General features: G+C 37.6%; 1 protein-coding gene across 1 annotated transcript in view; it reads left to right on the forward strand.

Moving 5' to 3' along the window:
• Window positions 1–21,686, forward strand: part of ARSJ (arylsulfatase family member J) — a 119,543-nt gene extending 97,857 nt beyond the window's left edge. Inside the window, exon 2 of the mRNA XM_036764638.1 lies at window positions 20,050–21,686. Within this exon, the coding sequence (XP_036620533.1) occupies window positions 20,050–21,451 (1,402 nt within the window). The 3' untranslated portion in view covers window positions 21,452–21,686. The remainder of the gene's footprint in view (window positions 1–20,049) is intronic.
• Window positions 21,687–22,655: the final 969 nt, after the last annotated feature.

Here is a 22,655-nt window from a genome sequence, read left to right on the forward strand (position 1 = left end):
AGAAAGTAAAGGAGGGAGAGATTACTTTTAACATTTGGCAGTGTGGGTTCAGTCAAAGGCTTCATGGCACCCCAGCCAAACAAAGAATGGGTGCATTAAGCAAATCTAGATTTGTGAGTTTGAGGTACTGGTGGGACATTGGGGTATAGATGTCCAGGCAGCAGTTGAAAATGCAAAACTAGCTCTAGGGAGAATGGGGGAAGGGTTACTTTTCTTTCCCCCAGTTCTTAGCACAGTACCTGGCACATACTGAGTGCTTAATACACAGCTATTGACTGACTATGCAGTGGGGATATAGATTTAGGATAAAGGTTGATGCTATGGGAGGAAATAAGTTTACCAAAAGAATGAGGAGAAAAAAAGTAAAGAGGACCTTGGGAATGTCCCTTAAGGCAGCTTAAGGGACATCTACACTTTAGTTAGTACAAAACTATTTTAAGAGACTTCTGAAAAAAAATTTTAATGATTTGCTTTTTGATTGAGTCAGGCTATTAATTATGGAAATTATCTGAATGAGATGGAGAAATATTAAATGAGTTACCTAAAATCATATGGCTAGTTAAGAGTTGAAGCCAAGTCTTGTGACCCCAAGTCCAGAGTCTTTTCCATAATAAGCTACCACTTAACAAAAAAGAACAATGATCGGTCCCAACAGAATTGAGTCTTTTTAGTGGATCACAGAAATAGTAAAGTTCAATACCAGCTCTTACTTATTTGCATCAAAAGAAAGTTAAAAAGACAAATAGCAAAAGAATTAATTGTCAATTTCTAAGGATCTCTGTTGCCATAAATGTGAATACTTCCTCTGCTGATATCTATTACAAGGGAGGAAACAAGCATTTATTAAGCACCTACTTTGTGCCAGGTGCTTTACAAATATTATCTTATTTGATCCTTAGAACATTGGAAGGCAGGTGCTATTATTATCCCCATTTTACAAAGGAGGAAACTGACACAGACATAGGTTAAATGACTTTCTGAGGGTCGCACAGCCAGTAAGCATCTAAGGCTGGCTTTGAACTCAAGTCTTCTTGACTTCCAAATGTTTTATGCACTGTTCCACCTAGCAGCCCTTAAAATTTAGTAGATAGTCTTCGAGAGTTGCTGATGGCTGAAAAACGTCAGCATCATGGAGGCGCTCTGGTTATAAACCTCTCCAGACTTAAGTGGTATTGGCCTACCCAAAAGAGACATCTAGCCATCGCTGGACCCATGCCTTTCTAGCTTATGAATTGCATCAGAGTTTGCATCCTCCCAGCATAGCATTCAGGGACATCTCCATGACACAATGTAGAATTTGGGTAAGGCTTTAGTGGAGTAACAAAAGAAAATGTAACCTAGACATATTTGCTGTGGCTTGAGATTTGGCATGGTAGGTGGGGAAAATACATGCTAGGTAATGAGCAGTGTGGACAATTTGCTTTCATATAATCAGGAGTTGGCATTATTATTATTATTATTATTATTATTATTATTATTATTATTATTATTATTATTATTATTATTGAAAGGGTAGGCCTCCAATATTACTAAGATACCTGTCAACTTTGTTTAGATGATCTTTAGCAGAGGTGGACATACAAGCTCTGTGCTTTGGTTTAATACTACCCATCCCTGCCCCCTCCACTCACGCAGATAAATACACATATACAGACATACAGATGTAGACAGATACACACTTTGGCTTATCACATCCCAATGCTCAAGGGATAGCCCTATTTTAGTGTACTTTATACCTTCCATAGTAAAACATGAGCATACCACTTATCCCTGCCTCCCCCAGATCATCTCCCCCATGGTCTTACCATGATGCCTGAAATTCCCACCACTAATGTCATTCATTTGGGTTAAAGTAGTGTCTCATTTCCAGTCAGGGAATCATAATTGGCAACAGTTCACTAACCATCTTAAAACAATGTAAGAATGCATAAAAGAGGGCTTGGTAATTTCAGCTTTGGCCTGAAAGAAATGTCAAGAAGTACATATGAAACTAATCCTGGGAGGACTGACTCAGACAAATGTGAGAAATGTTTTATGGAATGAGTCATCACCATTCCACATGCAGTACACATCGCTCTGGGATTCAGCATCAACCCTCCTCTTTGCAGGACAGCCCATTTGAAGGATTCATTACAACTCACACCAAGAATCAAAGCACAATAGACAGATAACCAGAGACGTTTTATTACCTTATCCACCCCCGATATGTTCAATCACAATTATGTTAGTCAACTCAAAACAAGCTGTAAACTAAACCAAAAAAGTTATCTTCAATCCATTTCAAGTGGGCATGAATGGCCTCCTGTACTGCAAGTCAGGCAGAGTTCTAGGTGCTGGGAAAAGGTAGGAATGCAATGAGGAAGACACAGTTGCTGCCTCAGTTCCCACCTTTTAAGAGTTTACAAATTAATAGAAGAGAGGAAATATAAGCAAATTGTTGTGGTTGTTTGCTCTTCGCTCTCAGAGAGGACCATGACATGCTAGTGCATTGGATTTAAGTGAGCGAAGACTGTGCAACGTTACCAGCCTCCCTTTCTGCTCTGGAGCCATCTGGGTCCAGTGGCAAGATATTGTATGGGGCGGATAATTGTGAAGACTTCACAGGGTATGTCTAATGGAGAGGTTTTGGGATTTGGCCTTGTAATTTTGGGAAGGCATGCCCTTCCCTCTCTCTCTCAGATGTTAGAAGATAATGAACTTCCTGTGAGCTATTTGTTCTCTGCTCTGGGAAGGGTCTCTCCTTCCCCCATCCCATTTCTCCGCCTAGACTTTCAGACGCCACCCTGGCAGTTGAGTTCTGATAGGGAAAAACCTGAACGAACCGGATCAATTTTGGTCCTCTGTGTAATTTTCGTGCCTAGACTGTAAGCCCACCCACCCCAGCCAATGGTGAGAAGGGATAGAGGTGGGTGGGAATCTTCTTCATTAAGACTATAAATTAAGGAAAGTTCTCTTTTACCTCGCCTCCTCCCTTATGGAGGTGTGCCCAAGTCTTGCAAGGTTTGTATAAGAAATTTACTTTGTTTCTCTTAAAGATGTCTCTCCTATTATTTAAAAATTCTGTCCCATACAATATGAATCAGAATCACTGGAGATGGCCCAGGATGCAGTAGGAGACCTTGGACTTTTTAAAGCTAAGGTCTTTAATAGATCTCGATTTAACTGAGGCAATGCCCATTCGATAACTAAGGCTAGGTGAGAAATGAGGCAGAGAATGGCCTTTTGTACCTAGTTTTAAAAAAAATCAGTCTGGGAGGGGAAGACCCTTAGGGTTTCTGGCCAAAACAGAAACAATTGCTATTTACATTCACTCTGAGTCAAGCAGGTCCCAAACAATGACCAAGTGGGTTTGGCCTGAGACCTACTGTTTGGCCAATCAATGAGAACCAGAGTGATTTGGGTTTAAGGCTTGGTCCTTCAGAATAAAATGCAGAGGAAGGAAGGAAGGAAGGAAGGAAGGGAGGAAGGGAGGGAGGAAGGGAGGGAGGAAGGGAGGGAGGAAGGGAGGGAGGAAGGGAGGGAGGTTGGAAGGGAGGGAGGTTGGAAGGGAGGGAGGTTGGAAGGGAGGGAGGTTGGAAGGGAGGGAGGTTGGAAGGGAGGGCTGTGTTGCCCAACTGGCCAGTTCTGATTGGGTCCCTAGTGGAACAGCCCCTAGTGCTACTCACAGAAGTTTGTTCTTCATTCTGGAAGAGGACCATGACATCAGGAAGGTGATCCCACGACATGCAAGTGAATTGGATTTAAATGAGGGAGGGTTGTACAAAGTCACCAGCCTCACTTTCTCCTCAGGAGTCATCTGGGTCCAGTGGCAAGATATAGATCAGGATGACTGGAGATGGCCCTCACAGAATTTTTAACTAATGTAAAAATAGTTGACATAGTAGGAGGCTGACAGAGTACAAAAACAAAACCAAACCACCACTGTGAGTAAATACTTCATATTTTTGTCAAATTGAAAGGCATGAATGGTAATTTAAACACAGTTTAGAATATGATTTTGTTCAAAAAACATTATGGATGTGGTAGCATTACTTCATAAACCAACTGGGCTTTTTTGTTTTTTATTTTTTTTAAAGCCCAGGTAGATGTCTTAAGATGTAGCTCAGTGAAATCATACCAAGAATATTTGTAGTTGAAACTGGGAAGAGGGACAACAAAAAATGTGAAATGGAACAGAGCTGCCAGTATCTTATGACAATCTGTTCTCACCCACAGTAACAATCGATATACTACATTTGGACTTATTATATCTATCCATCAGTATCTGATTACTTTATACAGAAGGAACAATGTTTTGTTTTGTTTTGTTTCATTCTTTCACTCATTTAGGGAGGTGGGGAGGGTTAGAAAGATCCAGACATTTGGGTATATATGCATGAGGAATCATATGAACAAGTGCAAGGAATTAAGATAGGACACCTAAGAATAGGAGACAGAAAATGGACTAGCTTAGATGGAATAGTCCATGAAGAGAAGCATACATTAGATAATATTGAAAAATGCCTCCAACACAAAATACCCCTTAAACAAAGTTGCCAGAAATAGTAAAGCATTTTTATTTCCATAATATCCCCATTTCCTCTGTCAAACTACAATAAGGATACACTACGTTTCACAGGCTATCAACCAAATGTCATATTGTCCCAGATGTAACCCAACCCTGATCAAGAAACTACTCAGTTTTGGACACACAGAAATCAGTGAGCTTTCCACTAAATTTTGACTCCTCCCCATCCCACTGCACAGTCTTTCTTAATATTAGTGACTTCCTTATGAGATTATCTCCAATTTACGCTGCACATATTTTAGTTGTATATAATTGTCTGCATGCTATCTCCCCCATTAGACTGTGAGCTTCTTGAGAATAGGGAAAGAATTTGACCTTCATTGCTTATCCTATGCCTAGCACCTAGTAGGTACTTAATATATGCACATTGACTTGGTAGAATAACAAAGCCAGTACATGAGAATTAATTTTAATTTACTGCCAATTTGAGAGAACTAATTTTAGTACAAAACATTAGCCTAGTTGGCCGTTATTTAAATGTGAAATATCTTTAAGGATGCCAAGGGTTCTTACTGAGCAAAAGGGACAGCTGTTTTCCATTTTCTATAATGACAGAACAAGGGGAAATACTACAGCATGAGAAATGTAGGTAAGATGTAAGAAAGAATTCCCTAACTATGAACTGAACTCTGGGATGGGCTGCCATGAGGAGTTTTGAATCTTCTTCTATATAGTTTTTTGGGAAATGGGCTAGAGTCCCATCTCTATTAAAAGGGGTAAGAGGATAAAAGTTACTTATAGTTTTATATGAAAACAGCCATAACTGTGCTGTTGTGTATATGAGAGAGGAAATACAATCTGTAAAAATAAAAATAATGGAGGGACTTTTAAAAAAATCATGCTAATTTTCCATTCTCTTTTTATTTGAGTGCAATTCAAAGGCCAGGATCTAAGACATCAATTCCACACCCTGACCTGTCAGCTTTAATTGCTTATTAATGGTATCATAACAATGAATTCTTGGCAATGAACAGAGTCTAAGTTTAAGCAATTCTATCATGAATACTGAGGGAGTGGAGTGAGTTCTCCGAATTTGTGAGCCTACGATCATAGGGTCATGGGATTTAGAGCTGGAAGACACTTCAGAGGTTAACTTGTTCAGCCCCCATATCAGCCTCTCTGATTTGTTAAGACTTTTCAATTTGCTCTTCTGGAATAGCCTTTGAGAATATTAACAATAATAGCTAGCATTTATATAGTGGGTTAAAGTTTGCAAAAGCCTTTACGTGTTATCTCATTTGATCCTCAAAACAATCTTATGAGGATTATCATCACTACTTAACAGAAGAGAGAATTAAGGCAGACAGAGGTTAAGCAACTTGCCTAAGTTCATACAGCTCCTAAATATCTAAGGCTGGATTTGAACTCAAGTCTTCCAGATTCTACACCCAAAATTCTATCTGGGGTACCACCTTACTCCCTAGAATCCAAGATCACTTCCATCCCATGATGAGGCTTTGGAATAAAGCTTTATGTACGTAAGGGCCCTAAAGCATGAGGAAGGATCATTAGTAAACTCAGTGAAGCAATAGCATTTCCTGGTTGACTAATCCAAGACAAAGCGGTGTTTTCCCAGGAGTTACAGGGGTAAAGGGAGACAGAGAGAGATGTTCATTTCACCCATGATAGCATCTTAAATCTAGCCTATGGCATTATCAACTGTTAAGTTTGTGCATACTATAGAGGATGGACAAGGACCTCTGCCATGTATGGCTTGCCAGAGGTGCACAGATGCTTAGTCACATGTGAAATATGCTCAAGCCCCTCTAATATTCCTATAAATGGGAAACACTTGTGCACAGACCTATAGGCTAACTGAGCTTTATTAAAGCTATTGTTGTTCAGTTATTTCAGTTGTGTCCAATTCTCTGTGACCCCATTTGGGGTTTTCTTGGCCAAGATACTGGAGTGGTTTGCCATGTCCTTCTCCAGGTCATTTTACTGATCAGGAAACTGAGGAAAGCAGGGTTAAGTGACTTACCCACAGTTATACATCTAATAAGTGTCTCTGGCCAAATTTGAACTCTCGAAGATGAATCTTCCTGACTCCAAGCCCGATGCTTTACCCACTAGCAACCCAACAAAGGATTAACTTACAGAGTTACATCTTAATGACCATAGATTTCAATGTCTCCCATTTCTTGCTCCCTTCAAAATGAGTATGACTACAAACAATAAATCAATTAAATAAATTCTATCAGGTCCTTCAAGGGAAGGAAGAAATTAAAGGATACAGGAATATAAAAAGTGTAGGAAGAGATCACAGTGCCTTTTAAAAATAGATACTTTATTGGAAATTTAATATTGAATATTAATATAAGTGGCTCCATTTAGTAACTATTTACATTTAAATTAATTTCAGTACATGATGTACCATAATGCATTTTCAGTCCTTCCGTCTAAATCCGTATCACAATTCATTCTCATTGACTTCATGTGATCTGTGATTGTTATGGCTCTGTTTATATATTTTTTGCATTGTTTCAGAAAAGATAGTTCTGATTTCTTTGTATTCCTCATATTTGTTTATCTTAATTGCATTCATGTTTTTCCATTACATTAGTGAAATTCATTTTATTTAATCATTTCGCTATTGTTGTATATTTAAGTTGCTTCCAATCTTTCACAATTATATATAATCCTAAGGTAGAAACCAGAAGTGTCTTTTTTTTTTAAATTTGGCAGCATTTTCAGGATATATTTGGGATCACTATTTCTTAGTTTATGGTTAGAACTAGGGAATATATCATTATTATTATTATTATTAATTACCATTTAAAGTTTACAAAGCTCTTTCCATATAATTATTTTCATATAACTTTCTTATTGGCATCTAGGTAGTGTAACTTATTGGAATTTTTTTTATTTGGGGCTCAAGGCCATTTCTCCTACAAATTTAAGTTAATATTAAGCTCACCTAACCAAAACCTGTCCCATGGGATGAGGAAATTTATTTGGAGCCTTATGCACTTCTTTGATAAGAAGCCACAAAAAGAATCTCAAATATCCCTGAGTCATCAACATATAAATCTTCCTCCTCAATTAGCCTATTTGTGAACATTCTAAATGTAGTTTAATCTGTTACGTGACTTAGTTTACCTACAGAGTTTGTTTGACAAAATTTGTTTCCTTAGGGGAAGTATGAGATCATGACTTGGGATTATGTATGTGTCTCCTCTTTAACTTTTATGGTCTAAGAGGAATGTACAAGATTGCAATATGTGAATGAATTATTTCTCTGTCACCCTGACATAATTTTGCCTATAAGAAGTCTTGTCAGAATCTTCATGATCTGAGGCCTGAACCTCTATGCATAAGCATAATTTAAAAACCTAGGTTTTTAACCTCCATAGTTTCTGTGATGTGGGAAATATATATATATTTGACAGCAGCTACTCACCACATCAGGGCATCTAGGTGGCAGCATGGATAGAGTGTTGGCCCTGCAGCCAGGAAGATTCGTCTTCGTGAGTTCAAATCTGGGCTCAGACACTTACTAGCTATGTGACCCTGGGCAAGTCACTTAATACTGTTTGCCTTGGCCTGGAGAAGGAAATGGCTAACTACTTTAGTATCTTTGCCAAAAAAAAAACCCAAATGGGGTCACTATGAGTTGGACACAGCTAGATCTGAACCACAATAACACCTACACATGAACTCAGAAAGTAGATACTTCTCTCATAAAAGAGCCATGAAGACCTGAGTTCAAATCCTGGGTCAGACATGTAGTAGTTGTGTGACCCTAAGCCACTCACTTAACTGCTGCCTGCCTCAGTTTCTTCTTCGGCAAAATGGGAAAAAGAATAACACCTTATCTCTCAGGCTTGTTGTGAGGAACAAATGAGAAAACAAATATAAAGTACTTTGAAAACCTTAAAGGGTTAGTAAGAATATGATAAAAAAAAAAAAGATTAATCTGCATCCTTACAGATTGACAAAATCTTAGATTTAGATCCAGAAGGGACCCCAGAGATCATCTAATCCAGTGGTTCTCCAGCTTTTTTGATCTCAGGTCCTCGTTATACCCTTAAAATTATTGAGAACCCCAAAGAGCCTTGGTCTATGTGACATCTATTGATATTTAACATGTTATAAATGAAAACTGATAAGTTTCCAGCGTATTTATCTATTAATTTAAAAATATAATAAACCCATTACATGTTTATATAAATAATATTTTATGAAAAAAAACTATTTTCCAAAACAAAAAACTGGAGTGGTATTGTTTTACATATTTTTGTAAATCTCTATAATGTCTGGCTTAATGGAATGCAGCTGGATTCTCTTATTTACTTCTGCATTCAATCTAGTATGTTATGTTGTTTTGATTGAAGGAAGTGAAGGAAATCTAGTCTCATACAGACAGGCAGTTGGAGAAAGGTGGAATGATTTAATAGGAAAACAGCATTATGAAAATAATTTTGACTTCATGGACCCCCTGAAAGGGACTTGAGGACCCCCAGTGGTCCAAGGACCACACTTTGATAGCCGCTGATCTAGACCATTAAGACCCTGTAGCTCATATATGTTAAAGGACTTGCCTCAAATTATACAGGTAGTAAGTGGCAGAACCAGAATATGGACTCATGTCCTATGACTTTGAACCAAGTGCCCTTTGTCCTGTGCTATACTCCCTCCCTGACATATGTTTATCTATCAACAGATATAGATATTGATAGATGTATACATACATACATGCATATGTATATACATATATATACACACACACACACACACACACATATATATACCTTATTTCCTCCTACTATAGGGAGAGAGGCCATTTTTTATTCATCTGTTTATCTTTCTTAGTTCCCAACACAGAGTTGTTTTTTGTTCAGTTGTTTCAGTTACATCTAACTCTTCATGACCCCATTTGGGGTTTTCCCAGCAAAACCAAAGCAAACAAACAAAAAATGGGTTGCCACTTCCTTCTCCAGCTGATTTAAAAAATGAGGAAACTGAGGAAAACAAGGTCAAGTGATTTGCCTAGGGTCACACAGATTCTGAGGTCTGATTTGAACTCACAAAGAAGAGTCTTTATGATTCCAGGCCCAGAGCTCCATCCACTGGCCCATCTGGATATCCCATGTACTACATATGATGCTGGATTTGGAGTGAAGAAGAAAAAAAAAAAACAAGGTTTGAACCTCTAGCTGTGTGACCCTGTGTGATAGAGTAGATGGTCAATAAATATTTGTTGAAATTTGAGTCAGTAAACATTTATTAAGCTCCTACTATATGCCAGTCACTGTGTTTGGATAGAAATAGGAAAAAGAAGTAGCCCCTGACCTCAAGGAATTTACACTCAAATGGGAAAGGACGATAAACAAAAGGAGCTGAAAATGGTGGAAGGGCAGCCACCTAGGGGTACCCAGCCCAGCTGCATGGTGTTCAATGGAAAGACAGAGTGTCCATAGATTCCAAATCTCCTGGAATAAGAAGCCTTGGAACAAGCAGAGATGCTGAAGGAAAATGGAGTTACCTAGAAAATTATGAACCCATTACGAAGAAAGGCTTTGAAAGGAGTTTAATGCTTTGCCCTCCAGCTCTCCAGTCAGAGGAGAAGAGCAACACTGTAAATTATGAAGGTGTTGAATTTCAAAACGTAAAAGCAGCTAAGGGGTGAAATGAATACAGCATGGGCCTGGAATCAGGAATACTCATCCTTCTGAGTTCAAATCTGGCCTCAGACACTTCCTAGCCATGTGAACCTGGGAAAGTCACTTGACCCTGTTTGCCCTGGTTTCTCCATCTGAAAAATGGAGAAGCAAATGGCAAACCACCGCAGTATCTCTGCCAAGCAAACCCTAAATGGGGTCACAAAGAGTCTAACTTGACTGAAAAGACTGAACAACCATAAACCATACATAAGGATTCCTGTAGACCACATATTGACTTTGAAAACCACATATTAATATTATCTATATTTTATTGTATTTTTATTTATTGTGTTAAATATTTCTTAATTATATTTTAATCTAGTTCAGCCTGTGCTAAGTGTTATGAACCACATCGCCATGTATTTGGCCCGTCTATTCTGGATCAAAGATTTAGAGCTGGAATAGACCTAGAAAATCACTTAGGCCCATTATTTTATAGATGAAGATAATGAACCCCAAACCAGTGAAGCAACTTGACCAAGGTGAGGCAAGGAATAAGTAACAGTCCTGAGATTTGAACCCCTATTCTCTATTCCAAAGATTCTAGTTGTCTTGACAAGTATATCCCTCTAGTAAAGAAAGGTCATATACCAGGCTACAATAACTAGCTGAAAAGTATTCTCTTTTAATCTTTCAACACCCTTCCCGCTGATTTTATTTTCCACAGACAAATTTTGATTTTACTTTGATCTCTCAAGTATATTTTCCTTCTAGAAAGAGTATGAACTGCCTATATAACATAAATATCACTTACTACTTGATGTTTGTATTTATTTCAATAGTCTCAAGAAATTTAACAACATTTTACTGATGATGGAGGAATAGTGGAAGGAAGTAATATTAGATAAGCTGGAAAGACAGTGTCCATAGATTCCAAATCTCCTTGAATAAGAAGCCTGGGGATTTGAGCTGCCTTCCATAGGTGATAAGGAATGAGTAGAAACTGAGGATTCAAAAGACCTGGATTCAAGTATTGGCTCTTCCATTTACTATGTGGCCACAAGAAAATCACTTTCCCTTTGTTTTTTTGTAAAAAGTGTACTTAACTGTTTGAACTTTATATATATCTGTATCAAAGTGGAGTTGCCTTATGGGTAAAACTGAGAGGGTTGGTAAGGATGACCCTTAAGACCTCTTCAAATTTTTGTTCAGTTGTGTCCAATTCTGCATGACCCCTTTTGGGGTCTGTTGGCAAAAGTACTGGAGCGGTTTGCCATTTCCTTTTCCAGCTGATTTTACAGATGAGGAAACTGAGGCAAACAGGCTTAAGTGACTTGCCTAAGGTCACATAGCCAACAAGTATCTGAGGTCAGATTTGAACTCAGGAAAATGAGTCTTCCTGACTCCAAGCCCAGCACTCTGTGCACTACGGCACCACCTAGCTGTTCCCTTGTCCTCTACCATTCTACAATTCTAGTGGCAAAGCCTAGTGCAAAAACCAAATCTCCTCTTTCTCCAGGGCTCTTTCCATTTATACCATGAGAGAATGTAAGCTTGATTTCTTCTGGAATGCCATATCTGTATTTTACCAGCTACCTGATATTGACATAATCATCTGAAGAACCAATGGGAAAAACAAACACTGATGAAACCTTTTGAGTAATCTGACACAATGCATTTAATTAAACTTAGCCAAACTGTTGCAGAACTACAGAATTTTCTTTAATTCTATATTTGACTTTAGAGTACCATCTCAATTTTGTACCTATTTCCATAAATGTAAGATACCTGATCTGTCTCTCCCAATCACGTAGCTGCAGGATTTAATCTCTGTATACCTCCGTTTTCCTATATATAAAATATGTGAAAGACATTCACACTCTCCATTTTACCAGGATATTAAAAGAATGAGATGAAGTACAAAATACTGAAATCACCTTAAAGGAGTAATCATTCAAAACTGCAATGCCTTATGAAAGTACATTTCCGAAGAAGGCCACAACAATGCTAAGTGTGATAGGTTCATTCAGTAACCAATGATTCATGCTTTCTAATCTCAAAATGGCAAGACCAATTTAATTTTAAAGCACTAGGTAGCATTTTTTTAAAGCTGACAGAGAAATGAGAATGATGGCCATTGATTTTAATAGTGCTGGCATCAATTGTAGGACTTACTTTTGTTCATATGGAATTTATTTCTTTTCATGTGGTTACCAGATGGTGAGAACATTCCACTGCATTTCAAAACTAATTAATTTACTGTTTTGAATTAAATGATGCATTTGTTCAAAATATATTATATGAAAATGCAGTTCTTTTAGTTAACTTGAGATTATGCAAAAAGAAAATTTATTCTATATAAACCTATCATTGATGCCTGTAGCAACAGTTGATTAAAAAAAAATCTGTAGGAAATAACTGTGGAATTTTAGAGATGGAAGGTACCTTAGAGTTCATCTCACTTGGCCTTCCATCCATACAATTTGTTCTTCAGCACTTTGGACAGATAGCCATCCAACTTTTGTTTTATGTCCAAAAATGCATTTCCTATCCTGCATATTAGTCTATTATCTCTCTGTTGTGAAATGCACAGTGCTGTTCTTATTAGACTTCAGGAATCATGGTCAAGTATTGTGCTGATTGTGGTTCTTAAGTCTTCCAAAATTCTTTTTTTTTATAACCCTGATATTGCAGTAATTGTTCTGATTCTGCTCACTTCACTCTGCATCATTTCATACAAATCTTTGCATGTCTCATCCTTCTCATTTCTTACAGCACAATAATATTCTATTACATTCATATGTCACAATTTTTTAACCATTCTTCTGTTTTAATACTTGAGTGTCAAAGATCCTACACTCTAATGAGGCAGCTTACTCTACTATTGACTAGTTCTAGTCCTTAGGAACTTATTTTTTACATTGAGTCGAAAAATGTCTCCTACAAATTTACTACATCTTCTATGTAGCCTGCCTGCAAGGAGGGAAAATACAGTGTAATAGAAAAACCACTGACTTTAAAATCAAAAGATTAAGAATACTTGAGCTTTTACAAATCTTTACTCAGCTATTTACCTGTCATGAAGTGTTAGGTAAAAAAAAAAAACAAAAAACTGCTATCAACCAATTCTTAACTATCCTGTTTTTATTTTTTACAAAATTAATCTTCTGCACTGCTAAGAACTTTTTATTTATTAATATCAAATTTCATTTTGTGAATTCTAAGCCATTGCTCCAGATGACCAAGATATGTTTGAATGCTAACTGTATCTATCCTTCTAAGGTTTATGTTACGGATAAAAACATTAAGAAGGATATAGACAAGGACGAAAAAAAAAGTGGCAGTCTGCTAAATGCATCCTTGACAGGTAAAGGGTAAATCAGAATCTATTGTTATATCTGAAAGACAACTCATGGATCTCCAAAGTGGCTGTTGCCACCACATTCCTTCCCCTGCCCCCACCACGATCCCCTTCTCCACAATTTCCAAGGAATCCTAACAGAGAAAGAAAAGCAAGCTGAGTAAGTAGTGAAATTCAAACAAAGGCCTGTAGACTATTTGCCAAATAGAGAGGATTTATGTTCACTTAGGAACCAGATTACTTGTCAAGTCTCTTCCAACTCTGAGATTTGCTCGTTTCTTCCCCTTTTTATCATTGTATCATCATTTATCATCTGGAATTTATACTCTTAGAGACTTGCCTGGGGCACTGAGAAATTAAACAACATTATCATGGCTCCATAGTTGGCATATATCAGGATAAGACTTGAATCTAGGTCTTCCTTACCTTAAGTCTACTTTTCATTATCCACTATCCTATACTGCCTCTTGTTATAAAAGTCATCGAAAGGTAATAATTAAATTTTTAATCATCACAACCCCAATGACAGTAAAGTACTACCCCAGTACTCCATCATGGTATGAAGTTGACTCTAGGTGAAGAGTTTTTAACCTAGGGTCCATGCACGTTTTTTAAAAAAATGATAATTAAATTTCAATATATTCATTTTTCCTTTTTTGTCATCTTACTTATTTTGTTTTATGGATTTAAAAACCTTATTCTGAAAAGAAGTTCAGTTTTCCCCAGTCTTCCAAAGGGGTCCAGGATGCATAAAAACATTCCCTGGACTAGAGTTTCACAGACTGATTCAGTAGAATACAAACTCTGGCAGGTTCTACCAAGCTGGAAATGCTCAAAGAACGAGGACCAGTGATGAATTGTCATCTGGTGATCAGACTAGGTATATTTCTTTAAAGATGCTTATCACCAGGTTGACCATAGGGTGATCCATTTATCCAGCCACAGTAACCATCTTCCAAGATTGCAAATGTTATTGGACAAAGTGCCTGTGCTGCCAAAATCATGGATCCTGGCATTAGTGAAATGGCAATCCTCATAATGGCTTCCAAAGAGGGTCAAAAGATTTGCAAAATGGTTTCTGCGAGGGAGGCCATGTTAAGTGCTAATATTCTTATCTTCCAGGAGAGAACATTGAGGGTCCATGGAAACAGACAGAGCCAAAACTCACATTCATGACTTCTGATTCCAAAGTCAATGTCATTGAAGACTCCACCATGCTGACTCTCAACAGAACTTTGTGTGTCTTTTTGTGGTTTCTAGCACTCTTCACCAGCCTCATTTCCTTTGGTATTTAGTGAAGCCTCAAGTATTGGATATGGAAATGAAGTAGCTAATTAGAAAGAATAAATTACAGGAAAAATTATTGAAACAAAAGCTGGAGTTGATAAAATAGATAATTTGGTTATATACATGGTTTTCAGGAGATGACAGGTTAAATCAAGTGTTTTCTCCTTCTGAAATGCTCTTCATTGTCTTCTCCGCCAATCCCAAACTCATATTTAATTCAAATCTCACTCTAAGCCCTCCGAGATGTGCCCCACTTCATACTCATTATTTTAAATTTCCTCAGCATTTATGTATGTCAACCTACCCTAAATAATGTTGCCCTAACCAACGTTGTTTCAAACTAACATCATTAATCCATTACAATCACACTTCACCAAAATAACTTTGTGAACCATTGCTCGGTGACTTCCCAAGGCACAGTTCAGATGGTAAACGAATCTGAGCTAGTTCTTAATACTCAATGACTTTATCTTTGCTGACTGTCATGCTATCCCGTGTGTACATAAACATTATTCCTATACAACTTACTGCCCCTAGTGATTTTGTTTTACCTAGGAATGTTTTCAAAGAACTAATTTTCAGAAATGGCAACAGGCTAAGCCACATTATCATGTATTTGTTTATATATTATTTATAATTGGTGGTTAACGTTTTACATGGGTAAGTTTAAGTTGACTTGAACCCTCAAGGGCAGGAACCCTGTCGTCTCATTTCTTTGTATCTTTTATTATGCTTTTCATGAAGTAAATGCTTATTAATTGAGGCAGACTGGGAGAAGGGAGACCTCAGTTCAAATCTTGCCTCATATTCTTACTGTGGGGCACACCTACATTGTTTGACCCAGAGTTTTTCAATTTCTTTGAAACTTAAGGTAAAGTAGAAACTAAATTAACATGCAGCTTTTTGTTCCAAATTCATCAATTTGGACGAATTCTATGTCTAGAGTGGAAAGGACTTTAAGGGGACATCTGCATAATCAGGTGACTTTTGAATAAAAATGACTTTCAGTCTCCTACTAACTGAGATGTAGATATTTGCAGGATTGTTTTACCCTAAAAACTTGCAATTATGCTTTTTAAGCTGGACTGCCTCATTCTTCAATATCCACTTATCTTTGTCTCAGGTTGCCCACCTATAAAATGAAGGAACTGTGTTTGGTGACAGCTAAGGTCCCTCCCAGCTGTAAATCCAGGATCCTAGTATTGCAGATCCATTTAATCACTGTGGAATGAATGTTGTTGGTGTTTCTGCTTTGTTTTGACTTGTGTATGGATCAGATTTAAGTGAGGCAGAGTTGCACAAAGACATCAGCCTCATTCCTTCTTCCAGAGTCCTCCAAGTCCAGTGGCAGGACAAAAGTCAGGATGACGGGCAGTAGCCCAGGATGCAGTGGATGACTTTGGCATCTTCAGTGCCTGACCAAGCTCTAAGCACACCATAGTGCTACTGTTTTTGAAACTTAGGGCAAAGTAGAAACTAAATTGGGGTAGCTAAGTGGCACAGTGCTGTGTCCTAGAGTCAGGAAGGATCATTTTCATTAGTTCAAATCTGGGTTCAGACACTTACTAGCTGTGTGATCCTGGGCAAGTCACTTAACCCTGTTTGCCTCAGTTTCCTCATCTGTAAAATGAGCTGGAGAAGGAAATGACAAACCACTTTCGTATCTTTGCCAAGAAAACCCAATATGGGGTCATGAAGAATCAGACAAAACTTAAACTGAACAACAACAAAGGAAATTAAATTAACATGGAGTTCTCTATTCCAAATTCATTAACTTGGAGGAATTATAAATCTAGAACTAGAAGGAATTTCAGGGGCCAAGTAATCCATCCCTGCATTTTCTGGATAAGGAAACCAAGGCCCAAGGAAATTAAATGACTTACTTAGGATCACATAGCAGTAAACCTCATAGCAAGGCCTTCTAACTCCAGAGACAGAGCTTTTAATTTTTAACTAACATTTATTAAGTGCCTGCTGTGTGCCAGGCACTATACTAAGCACTCTACAAATACTGGCAACAAACCCGGGAGAGATGGGTGCTATTATCCTCATTTTACATTTGGGGAAATTGAGGCAGGCATGAGGCAGTGACTTGCCCACATTAAGTACTATGGTTCTATAGATGCATTACATCATACTATTATATTAAAATTATCTTTTAAATTTCTTACTTTCTTATTCTCATTTCAAGCATAGTCAGAAGACTAACAGGTAGATAATGCACGTTTAATCACAAGAGAAGAATCAGTTGCATCTGCTGCGTAATTTAACTTCCAGAATGTGTTTTTGAGATTTACCAGTCATGCCAATAAAGCTCCTCCTTACTTAAGGTTTCTAGAGAATTTTCTCAGCAAAATCATCATTTTGTACCTTAACAATAACTATAGAAATCTACTATTATGTATACATATATGTGGAATATATATATATATGTATATATACATACACACATATGTGTGTACATCTGTGTGTATATGTGTGTATATGTGTATGTTTATATATGGGTGTATGTATATATGTATATGTATGTATGTATATATGGGTATGCATGTTTGTGTGTATACATACATACATATATATATTATATATATATGGAATAAGCATTTCATTAAGTGTCTCCTATGTGCCACACACCGTGCTAAGCACTTTACAAATATTAAATCATTTCATCCTCCCAACAACCCAGGGATAGGTACTATTAGTATCCCCATTTTACAAATGAGGAAACTGAGGCAGTGGTCAAGTGTGTTGCCCAAGGTCTCACAGCTAGTAAGTGTCTTAGTGGTAATTTAACCTCAATTCTTCCTCACTCCAAGCCCAGTTCTCTATCTACTGTGCCACCCAGCTACCCCAATAGGTATTCAAATATACCCCACCAAACACACATATACATACATACATACATACATACATATAGACACATACTCCAGAGAAATATGTGCATATAAAGGAATATATGTGTGTCTATATATGTATATCATATATATATGCAATTTCTGCAGGGAGTGATTTTGATTAAGAGAGTTCATTTGTGGGGAGGCCTGATGGAGGGAAGGCTTGGGGATGGCCATGCTCCCAGCATTGATAATGTGTATAGATATCTTGGTTACTGTGATGGATTTGGCTTCCTGGTGTTTGAATAAATGTTTTGGTTTCACCTTCAATGAAGAGAGTCTGTTATATCTTGTGATTCAAACCTGGGAATACGACTGTGTATTCATAGCATATGCTGTGGGTATCTCATTGGAGATATAGCGTACTACGGATGTTACATAATATTTCGTATATAGCAAGCACTTAATACATACTGTATTTGTTGAATGAATAAAGACTGAATGGGTCTAGAATAGCACTGATCCTGTCTATCAATTCCCTGGTCTTAAAAGTCTTCTAAGAGATAAGGTTTTTAAAATTATAATTTTATTGATATCCTTTTATTTTTTTATCACCTCCATTATCCAATATATCCCTCTTCCTTCCCCCTCCCAGATAACAATCCCTTACAACAAAGAATACAAACCAGAAACAAAGAATGCAGCAAAACTAACCATCACACACCACATCACACCTGTCAGATTGGCTAACATGACAAAACAGGAAAATTATAATTGCTGGAGAAAATGTGGGAAAATTGGAACACTGGTGCATTGTTGGTGGAGTTGTGAACTGATCTAACCATTTTGGAAAACAATTTGGAACTATGCCCAAAGGGCTACAAAAATTTGCATACCCTTTGAGGCCTAGCAATACCACTTCTAGGCCTGTATCCCAAAGAGATCATACAAATGGGAAAAAGATCAACACGTACAAAAATATTTATAGCAGCTCTTTTTGTGGTGGCAAAGAATTGGAAATTGAGGGGATGCCCATCAGTTGGGGAATGGCTGAACAAGTTGTGGTATATAAATGTGTTGAGATACTATTGTGCTATTAGAAATGATGAACAGACAGACTTCAGAAAAACCTGGAAGGACTCACATGAACTGATGCTGAATGAGGAGAGGAGAACCAGGAGAACATTATACACAGTTACAAACACATTGTGTGAGGACTAACTTTGATAGACATGACTCTTCTCAGCAATGCAAGGTTCCAAGACAACTCCAAAAGACTCAGGACGGAAAATGCTGTCCATATCCAGAGAAAGAATTACAGAGTCTCAGTACAGATTGAAGCAAATTATTTCTTTCTCATGGTTCATTCCATTGGTTGTAATTCTTCTTTGCAACGTGACTAATGTGAAAATATGTTTAATGTGAATGTATATAGAGAGCCTATATCAGACTGCATGCTGTCTTGGGGAGGGGGGAAGGGAAAGGAGAGGGAGGGGGAGAAAATTCGGAACTCAAAAGCTTGTGGAACTGAATGTTGTAAACTAAATATAAATAAGTTTAAAAGAAAAAAAAAAACAACTAACTATGATATTCAGAAATTCCAATGTGATGTGCAGCATTCCACCCCAATAGTCCCATACCTCTATGAAGAATGAGGTGGGAGGCAGGGGCACGTATATTTTCATATCATCTCTTTGGGGCCCATCTTGGTCTCTATAAATTCTCAGCATTTATCTGATATTATTTTTTGTTACTGTTCTTTGTGTTGATATTGTTGTTTTTAATATGTGTTTTGTTTTCCTGATTCTGGTTACTTCACTTTATATCAGTTTATTTAAGTCTCCCCATTATCTCTATATTCATCACATTCAGCCTTTCCTATAACGATATTCTATTACATTATTGTACCACAACTTGTTTAGTCATTCCCCGGTCAATGGGAATCTATTTTGCCCACTACACATATTTTTTGCCACTACACATATTTTTAGAAAACGTTTATGTTTCATTAAGTTAATTATGTTGTGAGAATGTAATAGACGATGTAAGATTCTTGAAGATAAGGATTATTTTTCTTTTGAAAAACTACTATGTCATGCACATAGTAGGTTCTTAATAAAAGTTTGCTGAATTAAATTACATTATTTTGATAATTTCATACATCACCTGAGATCATTGGAGAAACCCATGAGTTAGGGAACAATGATTTAGGTACATTTCAAATATTAACTAGGTGTTAATAAGGGTATAAATTAAGGTGTTAACTGGTATGTTAACAATAAAAGCGTAGTATATATTTCACTTTCTGTAAAAAATATTTAAGATAACTATTTAGTCTATATAAAATAAGTCTGTTCCATGTTTACATCTTATGTTTTCTTTAATTCTTTTTTAAAGGTATCAGATACACACCGGACTTCAGCACTCCATCATAAGACCGACTCAGCCCAACTGCTTACCTCTGGATAATGCAACCCTACCTCAGAAACTAAAGGAAGTTGGCTATTCAACTCATATGGTTGGAAAATGGCATTTGGGGTTTTATAAGAAAGAATGCATGCCAACCAAAAGAGGATTTGATACTTTTTTTGGCTCCCTCCTGGGAAGTGGTGATTATTATACACACTACAAATGTGATAGCCCAGGGATGTGTGGGTATGACTTGTACGAGAATGACAACGCTGCTTGGGACCATGATAATGGTATATACTCAACACAGATGTATACTCAGAAAGTGCAGCAGATTTTAGCTTCTCACAACCCCAGGAAGCCTATATTTTTGTATATTGCATACCAGGCTGTTCACTCCCCACTGCAGGCACCAGGAAAGTACTTTGAACATTACAGATCCATTATCAACATTAACCGGAGGAGATACGCTGCCATGCTGTCCTGCTTAGATGAAGCCATCAACAACGTGACCCTGGCTTTAAAGAGGTATGGTTTCTATGACAACAGCATTATCATCTACTCTTCAGATAATGGAGGACAGCCCATGGCAGGAGGAAGCAACTGGCCACTCAGGGGAAGCAAGGGAACTTATTGGGAAGGAGGAATACGAGCAGTTGGCTTTGTTCACAGCCCACTTTTGAAAAACAAAGGGACCATATGTAAAGAGCTTGTGCACATCACAGATTGGTACCCCACACTGATCACACTGGCTGAAGGCTGGATTGATGAGGACACTCAGCTAGATGGTTATGACATCTGGGAGACCATAAGTGAAGGCCGGCGTTCTCCAAGAGTAGATATTTTGCACAACATTGACCCTATTTACACAAAAGCCAAAAATGGTTCTTTGGCAGCAGGCTTTGGGATCTGGAACACAGCTATACAGTCAGCAATAAGAGTCCACCACTGGAAACTGTTGACAGGGAATCCGGGCTATAGTGACTGGGTCCCCCCTCAGTCTTTTAGCAACGCTGGGCCCAATCGGTGGCATAATGAACGAATTTCCTGGTCTGCTGGCAAAAGCGTTTGGCTTTTCAACATCACAGCTGACCCATATGAGCGAGTGGACCTTTCAAGTAAGTATCCAGGAATTGTGAAGAAGCTTTTACGGAGACTGTCCCAGTTCAATAAAACGGCAGTCCCTGTCAGGTATCCACCCAAAGACCCTAGGAGTAACCCTAGGCTCAATGGAGGAGTCTGGGGGCCGTGGTACAAAGAAGATGATAAAAAAAGGAAACCAGGAAAAAACAAGGTTGAAAGGAAGCAAAAAAAAGCTAAGACCAAGAAGAAAAAACATCGGAAAAAAGGGCAGTTTCCAAATTGCCAAACAGACCTTACTCGTGGATAATCATAAAACGGCATTTGATGAAACTCAGATCCATCCATACTTTGACACATACTTTCCCCAGCCAAATTGTCAAAGCCAGCTCCATAATGAGACTGCCTGAAAACCCCAGATCTGTTCTCATACTGGGCCAATGCAGAGCGTTCTCAAACTTGACCTCAGTCTTCCTGACCCACCATGTAGAGAACCACAAATAGCCTTGTCAAGAACTTTCTTCTTCATACCAAAGATTCCATTCCCACAGTCAGCAGCATTTCAGATAATGCTGTTACCAGTGCTTTTTTCCTGCCCCTTTCATAAAGGTCAGGTGTTGGCATGGCAGTTTCTATACTTCAGCAATTGGTCATTCTTTTTTTAAATAAAGAAGGGGAAATATGACTATTAACTGAAAATCCTGCTAGTGTGAAGGGGGTTATAGGGCATCAAGCACAACACTGACTTTAGGCAAGCACAATACAAAGCCAAATAAGTGGCCTTGGAAAAGACCTAATTACTGGATTTTTTTTATATATATATTAGTGGATGTGGATGCGTATGTGTATGTATGTGTGTGTGCGTGCGTCTTTGTGTGTGTGTGTGTGTGTGTGTTATACATCCGAGAAGATGTTTTGATATTAGGGTTTTTTTTATTTTTGTTTTTCCTGGCTGAAGTTTTTCTTCCAGCAAAACTAAGTGGTGAGTCTCATATGGGAGAGAGCTTGTACCTCATATGATCTTACATATAGAAGAAGGGCAAGAAAAAGGCCTTTGAGCACACTGCCAAAAAAAAGGACTATAATTATTGTTTAATTGCTTTAATAAAAAATGACACTTCTGCATAAAAGCATAATTTATTTTTACAGAGACAGAATAATTATTTTACTGTCATTAATGGTGATGCAAATCATGCTTTTATTACTTTTTATTTTCCAAGTAACAGTAGAATTTTTTTTTAAATTTCACCCTCCTAAATGACAAAGCACTGTAAAAGTCTGAGTTACTGTAAACACTGCTGGAACAAGGAGAGTATTGAAGGGAAATGACCTAGGTGAAGAATCTGAATAGACCTCATTCACCCATTATTTTGAATGTAATGAGATGAGGACTTTGCTTAAAAGTTACCTGGAATATTTTAGTGTGGTTTCTATGCAGAAGCTAGACAACTTTATTGTTTCTATGATCAACACTTTATTTATGTATCTATTAAAATAGTTTATTTTTATGGCAT

The sequence above is a fragment of the Trichosurus vulpecula genome, chromosome 6 (genome assembly GCF_011100635.1).
Source record: "Trichosurus vulpecula isolate mTriVul1 chromosome 6, mTriVul1.pri, whole genome shotgun sequence".
Lineage (NCBI taxonomy): Eukaryota > Metazoa > Chordata > Mammalia > Diprotodontia > Phalangeridae > Trichosurus > Trichosurus vulpecula.